The following is a 17,363-nucleotide window of genomic DNA, read 5'->3' as shown; positions in this document are numbered from 1 at the left end:
ATTAGAGTCGAAAATTCACATCCCTTCAATTTAAATCCTATAACTCTTAATATTAGTACAATATTCAATACATGGAAGACGTGAATCTAAAATATATATATAAAAGAGTTGCCCATGATTTTCTGAGAACAAGAAGTAAGCAGGCTAAAAAAATGGAAGCAAAACGAGCTTTTATTGGCATCACTATGAACAAACAACAAACATGTAATGTTCGTCTGTGTCAAGACCAAGATAAAGAAGGTGACATCCTCAGCCATCAAATCACCACTACGAACGAAATTCAAGACATTTCTGCATTCTGATTGTTGGAATCTCAAGCTTAAGATGCTTCCCTCCATTCCAGCTCAATTTGAATTCGCCCATTCTTGGAATCTATTAGATGGAACTTCTCGTTGATCCTTTTGTTGCTAACAACATCCGACAGGCTGATATCAACATATCCCAAGGATTCCTAAATTTGAAAACAAATTACCAGAAGGTAGTGTCACTTTTCGTGATGAAGTAGTGTCAAGAAAGGAAAGTTTTGATGTGATGAAGTATTAAGAAAGGAAAGTGCATCAAATGCTTAGACTAAAATATTATCAGTATAAAACCACATGGCGTGAGCAAAGACTAAAGACTCGCAGTCAATACTCTATTCTACACTGTTGCAATACTTCTGCCAACCTTGTACCAAAATCTGCGCTTCACCATTTTACAGTTCCAAAATGGGAAGGCACCAATTGTTTTTCCCACCCCCTTCCCCAAAATCCCTCCTCTTTTTCCTACATGATCATATGATTCATATCCCTACTTTATTAATAAAACTAGGATTGCTTCAATGATCATTAATCGCAAAAGGAGAATTACCAATGACTTTATAGTAGTAGTATTGCCAAAGACTCTATTAGAAACATTGCAGCACAAAACCCCATCTGGCCCCCTAATCTAAATAACTCTCCAACGCAAAACAAAAAATTAATAATAATAAGGCATCAATTCTTCTTTTAGCAACAACAGATTTAAGAAACTAAACTGACAAGATATTCCTTTTCTTGCCAAGTAACCCAAAAATCATATAAAACAATAACAGTTTAAACAACAAGTACAATTTCCCACCAATTATAGCACAGAAACACATACTAAATGAACCATATTTATCATGAAAACCTTTCAAATAGGCGGACAGCACGAAAATTATTATTTCCAGGAGAAAATCAACATAAAAATTTTTAAACCCTACTGCAACTTCATTTTGTCATCTCACCATGCTTATAAAAGTTTCAAACAAGGACAAGAATGCGAACCACAATCATGGTTCTCATATACCAACTTTTACCATAGGCTACGAACACACCAAACATCATGTTTTACTATCTAAAACTTTTACCATGGACTTCTATCTTTTGAGGAACACATTTTACCATTCAGTGTTTGACCTGTTGCCTTGCGTTCTGCAAACTTTTGTGTTACTATTGCATAAATGAGAATATTTGCCTCAGATACCTTTGGGTGCAATAGACCTATCCTTGATGAAGTGCTCAATACTTCTGCATGAAGCCTGTCATTCACCGGAGGCTCATCTAACATGAACAGGAACTCCTCCTCCCACCTTGGATCTCTGTTCTTCTTTATATGCTGCATCAGAGGCAGACCAAAAGAATTTAATGGGCACTTAATCAGTAATAATCTTATTAAGCACCATAAATAGCTAAAACTCTCACCACTCGCATTGTGTCTGACAATATTGCAGAGTCACTTATAGAATTTTAAGGCCACCAGTAAAACAGAAAAGTTAAAGGAGTACCATATAATTCGTCCCAATGTTAAGATATGCTACTTGAAGCCGGAAGGGAGTCAGAAGGAAGCACAAAAATTAGTTGTAGACTATTGAGTGGGGATTGTCTCGTAGCATTTTTTGCTTAGTGCTGAATAGAAGTGGATTATTTGTTTTCTTTGAGTTTCCCTGATTAAGCAGTTTTAGTTGTAGCTGAGTTTGTGGAGTACTGGATACTAGTCTCAAAAAATGTAAAAAGATTTCTTAAATTAAAAGAGGAAAAAAAAAGGTTTGAGGTAAAGAGAAAAGGGTTGTCCCAATGTAACTTTCATAGGGAGATAGTTAAAAGTAAGACTTCCTTTTACCCAAAAAAGAAACAACCCTCATGCATAGAACTTAACTCCTAAGATAGCATATTAATGCCCCGCTGTCTCCAGAGGGAAAAAGTGCTCCCGCATTACAAATGAAGATGTCTTCTACAACATTAAGCATAAAGGATTAGCTACTTGTCCAAGAATTACATCATTCAACCAAACTGCCTTCTCTAGCATTGAACAAAAGGAAGAAGATAAAAAGAAGAGTGCTGGGGCTTTGTACCTTAGTTTTTCTTTCCTCCCCTCTGAATATAATCCGTGCATATGGATTAGTGTGGTGCTTTCCTTCTACATCTTGGGCTTCATGGACGATAACCACAAGAACACCTCCACCAGGTGGTGTTCCTTCTGGGGCCTTTAGCACAGTGCCTGATTCCTGAAAATCTTTTGGCAAATCATCCTCCTTGAAAGGTTTGTATGTTAATTCCACCATGATCTGCCCTCGTTCCTTATCATTTGAAACGTCATTTGGATCCATGCTCTTCAATAGAGTCAACGTCAAAACCTTTGGCTCATCAGGAGTAAGTTCCTTCATAGGAACTACATTCATTCCCATCTTGTCATGTTTTCCAATCTGAGAAAGGAATAACAAGCTGAGGTTAAAAACAATTCCAAGTATTAGAAGTACGAAGCCATGCCTTAAGGTCTATACCTGCTCCCAATCATACACGCTAAGCTCAAGCACCTGTGATTCCAGATCTTTGATAACCATAGTGAATTCTTGATTCCATTCGGGGTTTAAATTCTTATGCTTCACAGTTGTCTTCTTGGAAGGAAGTTTTGACTCAGTGAGCTTTAATTTTACATAAGGATCAGATGCACCCAATAGATCTTTCTTTCTCAGCTTTACTGCCCTCAAAACCTTCACATGGAGAATTCCAACAGGCCTCTGCATGGCTCTAAAGGTACAAATGCATTAATCTTTTTAATGTGTAGAAGATAGCCAGTCACTAAGTCAAATCAGAAGATATGTAAACTTGAAAATCAATAAGAGTTACCATACTTTGTAGGATCCAGAATTTGAACCTCATGGGTCTTAGGCCACAGATACATGCTAGCTACTTGATCTTTAATAATATCCTGGAGATAATACATATTACACCTGTTAGCACTTTATAATTAGAAAGTAAATCAACATATATCCCGGAGTTAGCTCCATTAAAAAATAACAATAATAATAGAAAAGAGGTTGAAAACAAACAATTTCTCAATCCTCATACAGGAGGTTAAACTAACGATTAGACCCCCAAGGTGATTCAGGAAATAATTGAACTTTAGGAAACCTTTCACTAGCACTATAATTGAACTTTAGGAAACATTCGCAATTTTTTTGTAGAATTGATATAGTAAAATTTAGTTAGCACAGGTTCAAGTTCCAGTTAAAAATCAAATAATGTAATGCTAATCCCATGCCCTTAGAGCAATAATAGAATGCAAAGTCTACCTTATCAAGACCATAAAATCTTGCACGTAATCAACAAAAACAACAAGAAAAGGGTTTTGGCGGTGGGATCATACCTGGACAAACCTATACAGCCCTGGGATTGACATAAGATCAGCCCCTAAGAGCTTCAGCCCAAAGTCAACGTGTGGCTGTAAAACCAAGTAAATGAAAGCAGGATGAACAGGAAAAGTTTCTCAATTGTACAGATAAATGCATCCTAATCCATATGGGAAAACCCTATATCACACAAGCAAACAACACAATTGATCTGTATCTATGAGTCAAGTGATTGAATTCTGATCAAATTCCCTTCATAAATAGCCACAAATTTAGACCTTTCATCAGAGAAAGGAGAGCAAAATCCATGGGCTTCAATTTCTCTTTTCTCAATTCAACTAAAAGAAAAACACCTACCATATAAAACCATCAAATGGCCCATGTAAAACCTTATCCTACCACACTTAGCAGTTGAAAAAGAAATTCTTTCAACAGGAAAACTTGGTCGTGTTCACAGATCTTCAATCTGGTAAGCATAGTATTGCACAATCCAACTAAAAGAAAAACACCTAACCAATAAAACCATGAAGGGGCCCATGTAAAATCTTATCCTACCACACTTAGCAGTTGAAAAAGAAATTCTTTCAACAGAAAATTTGGTCAGACTCACAATCTTCAATCTGGTAAGCATAGTACCGTACAATTAGGGGCTATTGGGTGACTGAAGACATTGTATATTCTTTATGCTTTCTAAACAGCTGAATGTGATAAAAATCACATCCTTGTGGTGAAGATATCTATACATTAATCTATAAATCAGGGTACAGTACTGTTTCATTTTAAAATCACTTTGATTTGCTAATAGATTCACAAACCTTCTCCATGAGTGACACAAAAATTTTGGCAAAGCATGGAAAGCTTGGAACCAGAGGCTTCAAGGTAATACGTGGTGCAGCAAAAACTTGGAAATCTACTACCTGAAATTCAAAAATGAGGTTGCGCATCTACTAAGAAACAAGCAACACATGAACATGAAGCATCAGTATTCAAACAACTACAACACCTGAACAGTAGCTTTCAGCCCATATGCTTTGACCACAACAGTGATATTAGGATTAGCCGCCCATTTGATGGATGGTTCCATTATCAACTCCTTTTCATCGGTTAAATAGACTTTCATACCTTACAAAAATAAGATTAAACAAAAAAAAGAACCTTGAGAGGGACAACCTTCTACACAAGTGATTCAGAGCACATCTCAAACAGATAAAAACCAAGGAGTTTCGGATAAATTTTTTCTTTCAAATGCACAAAAAGAAGGGTGAAGAAAAGAAAATGAGGATTGGAGAAAAGATGCAACCACAAGTGTTGTAATCCCAAAAAAAAAGTTTTTTTGGTGCATGCAACAGTCAGATACAAAGGTTACACAGCAAGTTCAGGTTAAATGTACATCAAATATGCAGACCACAAACTTCAAATAAATGATACCATGAGAAAGAAAATATTGAGGTACAGACAAGTATCTGTATCTTTATTTACTCTCAATATGCCAACATTTAAGTGTGTTATCTCTTTGACAACAGGAGGAAAACAAAGCTTGGCAAATCCTTGCCATAGATTTTCTGTATTTGACCATACTAATTCTCGTTCGAAGCTAATCACTGCTATATACTTGCCATTTAGCAAAAACCTTTAAGCAGTTTCTCAACCACTTTTCTTTCTTGTCAAACATCCAAACATAGGCATGAGCATTTTCATAAATATCTCTCATTGAATGGCATTAATACTATATCCCAGAGCCCTAAAGTGCTACCCTGACCATTGCTGAAGAACCTTAGGGCTAGGGTAAACAGCCACTGCAAATTATGTGACAACTTGCCAGTATGCCAGAAGTAATGTGACACTTTACTTAATATGAGTAACAACTTGCAAATGCCATAAGTACGAGCTAAAAAGGATATCCAGATTCTCTTCTTTATTTTCTTTAGTAAGTGCCTGGTGCAGTCATAGCTTGCTTGTTTGTATTGCATTCTAACTGGAAGTTGCAAAAGTATCACAGAATAACAGTTCTAGAGTGAACGTGTGCAAATAAAGCAAGTAATCTTTGTTAATTTCCATAACCTCCAAAAAATCTTTTTAAAACTAGTGTGACTAAATGGAAAAGATTTTCATAAAATGCAGGGGCAAGGTCAGCACATTAAACTTCATAAACCTTCTGGCAAAGAGATGCCTAAAAACAATGGGAATAGATCACAACACAGACAACATTCACGTACCTTGCAAAGTAGGTGGAAGTGACCCAAGAGTTAATGTTTCAAACTCAACAGATTCAATATTGTACTTTGCGGTTTGCTCAGCAATAATGGGTTTTGCGGTGTTCTTTGCAGTCTTGCAAATTGCCTAAACAAGAGAAACGGTTGGGAACAAGCAGATAGTGTTTTGTTTTCTTTAAAAGAAACATTTAGCAAAAACTGATAGTTTTTTGTCTTTCATTGGTATATCCAGTAGCATAAGACTTGGATAACTGATGCACAATTTGATAGGACAGCATAAATCATGAATATGTGTGTATATGTATGTATGTATATATGTATATGTAGATGTATATGTCTATGTAAATATATGTGTGTGTGTGTGTAAAGAAAATAGGAAACACTTCTAGTAATGATAATGATACCTACCTTGTCTAGATAAGGCCACACATACTCAAGAAACTTGTTCAGCCAGTCAACCTATATAGAAGCACAAATGATGATAAGTCTTAAGAAACCAAGGAATATACCAATCAAAGAAAAGTAAATGTTGCAAGATACATACACGATCATAATCTGGATTTTTGACCCAAAGAGGTATTTCAGGGAGCAATTTCTGCAGACTTTCGGAGTCATGCTCAACCAATGGGCGAATAACGGGATCCTGATGAATCCAGGAGTCAAAATCATGTCATGCAACAAGACTGACACAAATAATAGGTGGGATCCTCATGAATCCAGGAGTCAAAATCATGTCATGAAACAAAACTGACACAAATAATAGATGGGTCTATTCTTCCATGAGATTTCATTTTTGAACACAGCACAAGAGTAAAAGAATCTGAAGGAATATCACAATTTTTACTTGTCCGAGTTAATTCTGAAATACAAATGGAAAAACATCTAGCTCCCTTGATGGGGCAGCAAATTCTAAATGAGCTATTAACCCTACCTGATCCTTTCATAGCCTTCCTACACCCATCAATCTCAGCACAACATCTTGGACTGTCACTCTCATGCTTCACCTCCTCCTTCGTTCCCACTTACCATAATCAAGGTTATCGTTCTTTAATTAGACCCCTTTAATACTAAAATTGGCTTTTGCCCTTGCTGGAAAATCATTATCAGATGTAGCACAAAACAAGCTTTCGATGATTACTCCCAGTCAATATAAATAATGTTTTCATTCTTAAATTAGACCAGTTAATTAGCACCATCCTGTAACACCCCACAAAACCAACCCCCTCCCCCCCTAAAAAAAACACCAAGGACAAAAGATAGAACTGAAGTTGGCTTTGCCATTCAGCAGAATTCAGGATTCCATTTTGCACACTTGTAGTTAAGCTCCACACCTACATTGTTCTAGACAAGCTAGTCATCTGACTGTAACAACTTAGATTCCAAGTAGTTATTTCTCTCAAGTAAATAGAGTTTTTAAGCAAACCATCACGCACTAAATCATCCATTCAGCTAAAATGCACTCACTCGTCACATTCCTTGTAGGTGATCATGTTGTATGCAACACTAGCTACATTCCGGATTTCAGTCCATACTCTCCCTCCAAACATCATTTCCCATTCCAGACTAAGGGTCTGTTTGATAACATAAAAAAGTGTTGAAACTGAACCTTTTCAGACATTCAAATGTTTTGAGTGTTTGATAAATAAAAATCCATCTGCTGAACTTGTGTGTATTTTTTTCAGCACAAGAATCCTAACTGAATGCTTAATTCTGATAAGAATCAATATAATTACTTCAACTACCTTATCTTATCTACCAAATATACCCTTATTTGTTAATTATGTTCAAAATTCTTATCTAATTAAACAACCTGATATTCTCTATTTAACAATTTACTGTTTCTCTTTTACCCCTTTTTAATGACTTTCACATCTTCTCGATACTCCTCCTATAATATATTTCATCTTTTATATTGATTTGATTTAAAAATAAATATTATCATTTTCATACCTAAAAATTTTAAACTAATTAAATCATAGGTTCTATTTCTTTTTTGAATGAAAAGATATAAGGGCAAAATTATCAAATTAAACTTATGAAACATTCAGTTATAAATATTTATCACACAGTATAAATAAGTTTACATTAAAATTCAGACATTCATATATTTCTTTTCAGTACTTAAAATTCAGTAAATTAATTGCTTCAGTATTCAGATTTCAGAATTCAGATTCAGTTTTATCAAACGGAACCTAAGAGAGGAAGGGAGAGAAGGCATTGTCATAGACCAAACATGAATACGAATTCTTTTTCATCCTACAACTTTAACGTCTTCCCAGCACAAGGGACATTAATCTGATACTCATGCTAGAATCTAAAACCCATCTAATATCATAAAAAAAAAAAAAGGATAGCAAGTGTCTGAAAATCAGGTATTATCCCAAGACAGTTTAACGATTTTCATTCCTCACATGCGGGAGAGGGTCCATTCTCACTCTCTCCATCCGCCTTCACCGTCCCCTCTCTTCCTTCCGACTCCTCCCCGGCTAAAAATCAAAAAAAATGTGCACGGCATACCAAATGATTAATAGCTGTATCAAGTTAATCGTGATCAAAATGAGATGCTTACCAAAAAAAAAAAAAAAAAGATCAAAATGAGAAAAACTTATTTTGTTTTCATGCTTAACAGGGTTAATAATGATCCTAAACATTTTCTAAAAAATTTGAAGTCCCCCACCGGTGCCCTGCACAAGCAATATTCCAATCATTAACAATGGAGAAGCGGGTTGCTAATAAATCGACAACAGAAGACATAGAATCTACACACCCAACTCCGTGGAACTTTAAAAATTTAGAACTTCTGGATAATAAACCGAGTAGCCAAAACACAAAGTTCACTAGAAAACCAGAAATTTGCAGAGCCAGACGCCCATATGTTTTAGCAAATTAACTAAAGCACGAAAACAAGGAGACATCGCCGCGATGCAAAAACTAAAACTTATACGTAATCCACAAAGTGAAACAACAAAACAAAAAAGGGAGCAGAATCAAGGACCTTAACATCAGTGGGTTGGAAGTAGATGAACAAGAAGTAACCAACCACAAGCCCAGAAGAAACTCCAACTCCAAATCCACATAAACTCAGTAAAGTACTCAAGAAACCCATCTCAACATTCAAGCTAAATCCAACTCGAATCAACAAGAATTTTCTTCCTTTTTCTCCTACCGAATTCCCATTTCAAAACGAGGTCGCATCAATTCCTCCGAAAGTTCAAAGAGGGTCCTCCCACACTCACCAGCATAGTTGAAAGAGAGAGAGAGAGAGAGAGAGAGAGAGAGAGAGAGAGAGAGGAAAGAGTTTAATAAACCAAAATGACTTCTATGTCCTCGAGTGACGTTAAGAAAAGCGTGTCCGTAAATGTCATTTAAAAGGAAGGCGATGATTCGTTTATCCTTTGCTCACTCAGGGGTGCAAAGAATAGAATAGAAGCGTTTGGCGTTAAGATTGATAAGGTAAGCACGTTTTGGTTCGGGGGTTTGGAAATTGGAACCACCGACGTGTCCCACTGAGAATTGTTTTGGTTTGGTGCTTGCGTGCCTGTGGATTCAAAGCTGGCGGTCTTTCCAAAACTCCTCGGCGCAAGTGCTCTCGATGCAATCAATATATATATTAAATGATATCACCAATTGAAAGATATCCTCGCCATTAATTCCCTTCATTCAATTTCAAACTCAAATCTTTATTCGGACCATCAATTATCAGAATCCCGTCCCAAGATGTATTCCGTGTAATAAGCTGTAGTCGATGATTAACAACATGGCATATAGTACAGTGAAGAATCGATCACTTTGTTATTTTGTAATTGTTAGTGATTGCCAAATCATGTTAAAAGTCACAAAAAATTGATTTTCGTTTTGGATTGCTAATATTTTTGAAAAACTTTAAACATTTTTTTAATTATTTTTTTGGTCATACATATACATTTATCAATAAAAATTAAGTTTAATCTTGTATGCACTTATTGACTATGTATACACTATTGCCGTTAGATATATAATCATTGACTGAATTTAAATTTAAATTTTAAATTTTATAATTATATCGTGCATCTAACTATGATGATATATATATTATCAATGTATGTAAAATTAACTAAAAATATTATAGTAATAAATTTTCAAACACGCCCCAAAAAAAATCACACATAAAGCATGATTTAACTTGTATGGTATCTCATCTTATGATTCCACATTTTCTTCTACTTTTTTCACATAAGGAGAACGGTATTTTCGGTCAATACACTAAGTTTATAAATAGGTGCAATGAATTATCTTTGTGATTTTTTTTTTAACTCAGGGAATATTTCATTGAGAAAGCATAGATTTACGAGGTTCTAGCTGAAACGAGACAAGGGATGGGTTGGATAATAACGGGGGAAGCGAACGCAAGTGAGAAATTTGGAAACTTCTCACTTACCAAAAAAGGGTTCTAGCTGAAATAGTCAAATTATTTTTTGTTATATCTTTGTGATAATTAAGCCATACACTGCTTGCTATCCAATATTTATTTTATCTTTTGTCTGTTACCTATCTTTGACCCAGATAATTATTTTTTATTTAATTGGTTGTATTGACAAACCTATAAGTGATTTTAAAGAGCAACAAGTTTCCGCGAGCGTTGCAAATGGGCTTGATAGTGCTTTCTAATCCTAAGCTTGCCCTTAACTTTGCCAATCGGGCCCAAGAGAAATCGATTGGCAAGAATGGCAATAAGAGCGGATCCCGTAAAGGTCGTTTTAGGACAAGGGGTGTAATAGGATATGGGAGATTTTATTTCCCTGTTATAAATGGTGCAGAAAAGGCTACTCCCGTCCTATCCCCTCAAAACTTACTTGATATAAATAGAATTATATAGATAATTTAATAATTATAAATTATGTTTAATTCGAATACAATTCTTAATGAGCTATGTGTAATTGCAATTTTATATGAGGAAACCTAATTTCTACTTTTCCTTTCTTTTAAACATTCCTCTTCTTTGGCTCTTCCTATATTTTCCCGCCCCCCTCCCAATCCATTACCCTTACAAGGGCAATCACACTTCACCATCTTGCCTCTACTTTCAATCTTTTTAGGATTCAACTCCTCCATCTTACTCTCTCGCTTTCCGCTGGTTCTTTTAGTCAATCTCTCAACCCCTACTACCACTCCTCTCTCTCACATCTAAGCGATTCAACTACAGTTCTCTCGTCCATATTTCTTACTTGGTCTCAAGAAGGTATGAAGACAAGACTTGATCGCTCAACTACACGTCCATCAAAGAAAATGAGAGGAGGCAAAGTGATTACATTGCATAAGTTTTCTTTACCTTCTTTTGTTTCCTTTTTAAACGTTGACTCAAATTGCATGTCTTTGAATCTTGTCTATCTTTTGTGTTTGAATGCATCTGCATATGGTATGATTGCCTACTATTACTTTGATTTACTATTGAGTGCTTTATACTTTTGAGATGACTCAACCAAAAAAAAAAAAGGAATTACCACCCGCAAGCACCTGCAAAGATAGTGGGACAGGGCAAAGTGAGGGTGGGAGGAACAGGGGTGGGAATCGGGGGAGTTACTTGAAAATAGAGTCCTTCCTCTGCCTGAAACCCACCCCATTGCCATCCGTTGGGATTGATATAAATAAAAAATGCATATTATAAAACCTAACCCGCCCAGTGATTGAACCAGTCAAGCTGGTAAACCGACCATAAAACAAGGATGTGTTGCTACTTAGATTGGTCAAGAGAGAAACTTGTTAACTAGTCAATGACTCGACAATTTAATTGGTGTATCCAAAATAATCATCGATTGAAATTTAAAATATATTATTATATATATTATATATATAGTATCATATATTATTGAATGAAGGGATTATAACATTATGATATTATTATATACTCCCTCCATCTCAATTATTTAGTCATATTTCGGTTATCCAACTTTTGAAAAATAGCGTTTTGATTGTGATGTTTGTACTTATCTTTTCAAATTTACCATCACAAATTTAAAATTTAAATTTGAATGGTAGCATGCATATGATTAGAAAGAATGGTTATATTGGAAAAAGAAACTACAAGGTGCTTTAATTTTTCCAATATGACAAATATTTTGGGACATCCCAAAATAGAAAGTATGACACTTTTAATGGGACAGATGAAGTATATTATAATTTAAAATATATTATTGTATTATATAATATAACTATTGTGTAACCCATGATTGAATCACTCAACCTGCGGTTGAACCGGTGATTGGATGACCATGTCACTTTTCCGAGTAGAGTTCCGGATTTAATAACTATGAAAATGTATCATTTAATGCATTACCAAATATCTTATCTTATCTTACTATATATAAAATTGAAGGGAGAGACGGATGTAAACAAAATATGTCACTTAATATTTTATCAAAATATACCTTTATTTCCTTAGACAACTATATTATTTTAACTACCTAGTTTCATAAAATTACTTCGCGTCCTTACCATTGTTGAAATTAAGCGCCACTTCTTCAAACAAACTATCATTTTAATACTAAAACACATTTTTGACACAATTGAACTCTTTTAAACTGCTACTTTCTAATAAAAATAATTCTAATCATTTTAATATCTTTTTATTAATTGCACACATATGCGGTGTACCCTTAAACATGATGATGAAGTTAAGCCTATTGTTTTCAAAAGGTCTCAGGCTCACTGACCAAGGAAGAAACAGATTGAACCGCACTTTAATGGGTGTGAGAGCATAAGTGGCATGGGTAGTTAATCAATAACATAAAAATACATCTAAAAATTTGTTTTTTATTGTAAAATTAATAAAATAAACTCCTAAAATAGGGATTGGAATAATAGAGTAAGAAGTAGAAAGAATTAATAACTAATTTCTTATTATTTCAATTGATTAAAAAATGTTCTAAGAGATGTTAGTATACCTATATATATAGGTAAATACAAAATTAAAAATACATGAACCCTATTAAACACTCATTCATGAATAAAATAGCTCCATTAATGAACTTAAACAACAAAAGGATTCATCAATGTACCAATGAATCATGTGGAAAATTCATGAATCAATCTTTTTGAAAATACAAATAGACATCCACATCTTTAATTGTTTCATAATATTTTTCTTTTTACTCTTGAATGTGTTATGCGATGATAACAACAAATTACATAAAAAGTAAACTTAAGCAACCTAAAACGTGACATGTCACCAAACTCGTATCCTTATACTATTTAAGAATGAGTTGTGATTAAAAGAAATTTGAATTTCAATCATATAAATAAGAATTTTTTGAAAATGTAAAATGTTATGTAGTTTTTTAAAGTTTTTGGTATGTGTTTAGATATATTTACCAAAATACCCTTATTTTGATACATTTAAAGTTTTAATTTATGGAGACATCTGAGTATTTATGAAATATTGAATTATTTGTAACCGTTTTTGTATCGAGTACAACTCATATAGGTTTATGTGTTGGTACAATTACTGAAATAGTGTTATAGACGCATTTAATTGAAATGTGATTTTTGTTGTGCAATTAATACAAAAACATATTAACACATTGCGCAATTAACATATTACTATACCTAATCATTTGAGGATATTTCTTTGTTTAAAACAACTTATGCCTACTCTTAGATGATTTTTAACTGACATCTGTGGGGAACTTTTGAAAATGATAAAATTATAGAAGTATTGATAAAACACAGTGTACAAAAGTGTGCTACAATTAGAATGTATTATTATTGATTTTGTCATATTTGATAACTATTTTTTTCCAGAATGTACTATTATTTATCTAATGAAAAATCATCTCTAACCACAGGTACCAAATACCCGTGCATTCACTCCTAGTATTGCTCAAGAATGTCGTAAGTTGAATGCCACATTTTCAACTATCTTTTAACTTGGGCATTTGTTAAATGCTTTGCATTTTTTTTTGTTTTGATAATCTAAAGATGCATTAGGAGTTTCCCATTAAATTGGTTTACATGAAAACGCTGTGCTAGCTTGGAAGGATAGCGAATTCGATTGAGCTTGGTGAGAATACTTGTGAGATTTGAGAATATGGAAGCCCAATGCAAATATAATCATGGATTCATAGGCCTTCCACCGGCCCATAGTAACCCATAAAAGGCAAGTTTTTAGGTGCGCCTACACATGGAGTGATCAAAATATTCAAGTCATGTGTACAAATTAAAAGGAAAATTTGTAAAAAGATAATTAGAACTTATTAAAAGTTTTATTTTATTTTTTATGTAAGTTTTTCTCTTTTATGAAAAATAAGTTATTGGCAATTGTTGGAGTTTTCTAAGACCAATAAATGTGAGTGTATATTTTATTTTCCTTTTTTTCCCATGATGAAGATGGTGGTGATAAAATTTAGATTTTCAGTGGGAAGGTAAAAGAAAAAAAACACAAAAAAAGTTTAAACCAAACTTCTCCTCCTTTTTACATAAGATTGAGATTGATATTAAAGAGTACTAGTAAGATCGGGTATGTTGATGCAATACGAGGTTTCTAACTCTCAAATAGTATTTGGACATTTAAGTGTCCACAAAATTTTAAGGGGTGCAATATTGCATCCCCTTTGGACATTAGGCAGGCACAAGTATAAGATTTGAATCCTTAATTTGCAATATTTTGCAATATTTGGACATTAGGGTAGGCGTAAGTATATGGTTTGAATCCTTAATTTGCAACCTTTGGATATTATAGTATGCATTAGGGGTGCAAACAAGTCAAATCGAGATGAGTTTCGATTTAATCGAGTCGAGTATCAATATAATTTTATGAAATTCGAACTCGAGTTCGAGTTCGACAATATCAAAATATCAAGCTCGAGCTCGAGTTTAAAAAAATTTTAAAAATTATTTTATTTTTATAAATGAATAAAATAATATTTTTTCTTAATAAGTAATAAAATATTAGGAATATATATGTAATTTTACTATTAAAATAAAAAATAAAAAATAATCGAGTTCGAGTCAACTTGTGAGATAACGAGTTTAATATTTTTGAATTTGAATTCGAGTTCGAGTTCGGATTCAATTTAGTCAATTCGAACTCGGTTCTCGGATTTGAATCGCTCGCGAGAAGTTAGATTCGTTTACAACCCTAGTAGGCATTATGGTAGACCAAGTGTGAATGTTTGGACCCTTAACTTGCACCTAAATTTGTAAATTATGCTTTTATCTATTCAGGAGAGTTGATTAGTCAAGGTCTATCTAAGTAATTCTTGCAAGACACAATCAATCGTATACAGTAGAGGTGGCAATATAGATAAATAGTTCATAATTGGTTTTAACTTAATGGATGGTGGATGAAATTTATCCAATCTATTTAGACCCATTTAACAAATATATCTAAATGGATGGATCTAAATGGATGGATCTAAATGGATTAAATAAAAACCAATTATTCATTTATAATCCATTTAAATATTTTGGTTATTTTTTTTGTTTTACTATTTCTTGTAATATGAAGATACTTTTTTATGTACTTGTAAATTTAAGGTGTATTTCGATAAGAAAGAGGACAAAATACTTAGATTTTTATATTAAAAAAATCCCAGACTCATAATGGTAGCTTTATGTACCAATCAAATATATGTGCATACATACATATATATATATGTATTTATTACTCGTCAAATATTACATTTTTCATTTCATAAAGTAAGTCTACATCAATATTTTGAGAATTTACAAACTTTGTCACTACGTAATAGAGTGACACATGTTCCTTTATTTTACGTTAACGATGGCCACGGATCATGTAAGAATAGTTGGTGGATGATGTTTTCTGACTAATATTAAGTCAAAAGGCACCAGCTCATGAAATTCATTTCCGTGGGAAAAGTCTAATGACTGAGTTTGTTCATGAGAAACCAACTCATGAAATTTTTTTTCACAAATGACCACATGGATTCTCAAATCCTGCAGAGATTATAAAACTAAAAGCTACCATGTATATGTGCCCAAGCACCAATAGACAAAGTCTGGAATTCATCCATGAAAATAAGAAGCCATTCACTTGTTTTACAATCAGGTTTAAAGTATGTGGACGCCTCAATTTTGATTGATGAATTAAAATTGGGAATTTTTGGGGACGAAAGAGAGCTAGGTTTTAATTTAAAAAAAAAGGAAGGCAAAATTGATTGGAAAATGGAAATAGAGCCTTGGGAGGGTGTCACTGTGCGAGCTTGATAGCAGAACCATCGAGAAGTGAAGAGGCAGAGGATTGAGTCTAATATCCGCTTGTAGTTATTTCTTTTTTGTTTCTTTTATTTGGTTTTTAAGTAAATTGATATATATGGTTTTTGTAGATAATTTATATAAATTCATTTAATTTAATATTTTTACTTTAGTTAATCATTTAAAATCAATACTATAAATGGATAATTCAAATTCATTTAATTATAAATTATATGAATAGATAAATGTATCTCAAAATTGCCGCCTCTAGATACAATACAGTATGGAAAGCGTGTGAAAGCCGGAAAACAAAAGACATTCGCGAAAGTCCAAACCCCAAACAAACAAGTGATACTTCTAGTGTTGGTGCCTGATTTGCCAATTGCCAGAGACCAAAAGCAAATCGAACACTTGAAAAGTTGAATTTGAGAACGTAAGCTTGATGCCATGCTAACCCATCAGGGCTGTACGTCCTATGCAAAAACAATTCAAGTTCGGTCCCCCATGCTTTGCGTTCGCTGTAATTTGCAAGTAATATCTAGAGTTGAAAATCGCGTACAAGTGGCTTGATTGATGACTTAAACTTGCTCAGAAAAGCTCAACCGATTGTATTAAAAAAAAAAAAATCAAATTCGTCAAACTTAAAAAATGATTAAAGCATAAACAAAAGCAAATAAATAAATAAACAAAAAAAGTTTACATAATTAAAAAGAGATTGTATGGCAACTACTAGAGTCAACCTAATAGTTAAGTGAGAGTTGTTATAATTTTTTTTATTGTTAAGTTCAAAATTTGAATTATATACTTGATAGTTAAGTAAAGGATGAGTACGAAAAGGGATCGAAAAGTAAAAGAAAAATGTTTAAGAAAAAAGAGATGGTTTGGACTTGGTATTAATCATACTATAAATACATCTATATTTGTACAATAATAAAGGGAAAGAGGAATGACAATTGAGATAACATTTTGTATAATTTTTTGAACTTTCAATTTTGTCTTTAAAAAGAAATTAATTTTTATTCTGACCACCTAATCACATTTGTTAATATAATCTCCTGTAACACTCTTGAATATTGTAACAACCAAATTAACTATAACTATATTAAAGAAAAATTACTAATAAATTGTAAATTTTTATAAAGAATTTATATAAAAATTAATTTTATTTTAATTTTATAGAAATAAAATTAATAATTATTTTTAAATTGCACACGCATTGGATGGGCTCTTTGTATAATTTTTTTGGACCAATACAGTAAAAGATTTTTGGACGATTGAGTGACCACCGCCTCTCTGTTCTTATGATGACGCTCAATATTAGCACGGTC

At 33.3% G+C, this 17,363-nt stretch overlaps 1 protein-coding gene across 3 annotated transcripts; it reads right to left on the bottom strand.

Moving 5' to 3' along the window:
• Nucleotide 1: 1 nt before the first annotated feature.
• LOC140036714 (synaptotagmin-1-like) lies at nt 2–9,420 on the bottom strand. Of its 3 annotated transcripts, XM_072079196.1 has the most exons (13): nt 8,840–9,150; nt 6,776–8,528; nt 6,389–6,487; nt 6,253–6,303; nt 5,848–5,971; nt 4,635–4,753; nt 4,447–4,548; nt 3,649–3,723; nt 3,134–3,210; nt 2,783–3,029; nt 2,354–2,704; nt 1,486–1,617; nt 2–451 (listed from the first exon to the last, which is right to left on the bottom strand). In XM_072079196.1, the coding sequence occupies exons 6-13, from the start codon at nt 4,749–4,751 to the stop codon at nt 320–322; spliced, it is 1,233 nt and encodes a 410-aa protein (XP_071935297.1). In that variant the 5' UTR covers nt 4,752–4,753; nt 5,848–5,971; nt 6,253–6,303; nt 6,389–6,487; nt 6,776–8,528; nt 8,840–9,150; the 3' UTR covers nt 2–319. The 3 variants fall into 3 exon arrangements, with proteins under 3 accessions (XP_071935297.1, XP_071935295.1, XP_071935296.1); XM_072079194.1 differs by lacking the exon at nt 6,776–8,528 and having other exon boundaries at nt 8,840–9,420; XM_072079195.1 differs by lacking the exons at nt 4,447–4,548; nt 6,776–8,528 and having other exon boundaries at nt 8,840–9,109.
• Nucleotides 9,421–17,363: the final 7,943 nt, after the last annotated feature.

Source organism: Coffea arabica, chromosome 2e (genome assembly GCF_036785885.1).
Source record: "Coffea arabica cultivar ET-39 chromosome 2e, Coffea Arabica ET-39 HiFi, whole genome shotgun sequence".
NCBI classification, from domain to species: domain Eukaryota; kingdom Viridiplantae; phylum Streptophyta; class Magnoliopsida; order Gentianales; family Rubiaceae; genus Coffea; species Coffea arabica.
This window is presented reverse-complemented; position numbering and strand designations above follow the sequence as displayed.

Coding starts and splice junctions, on each gene's coding strand:
- LOC140036714 (XM_072079194.1), bottom strand. CDS start 8,950: ATGGGTTTCTTGAGTACTTTACTGAGTTTATGTGGATTTGGAGTTGGA. Junction 6,488..8,839: donor TCCAACCCACTGATGTTAAG/GTCCTTGATTCT, acceptor TGGATTCATCAG/GATCCCGTTATTCGCCCATT. Junction 6,304..6,388: donor AAAATCCAGATTATGATCGT/GTATGTATCTTG, acceptor GCTTCTATATAG/GTTGACTGGCTGAACAAGTT.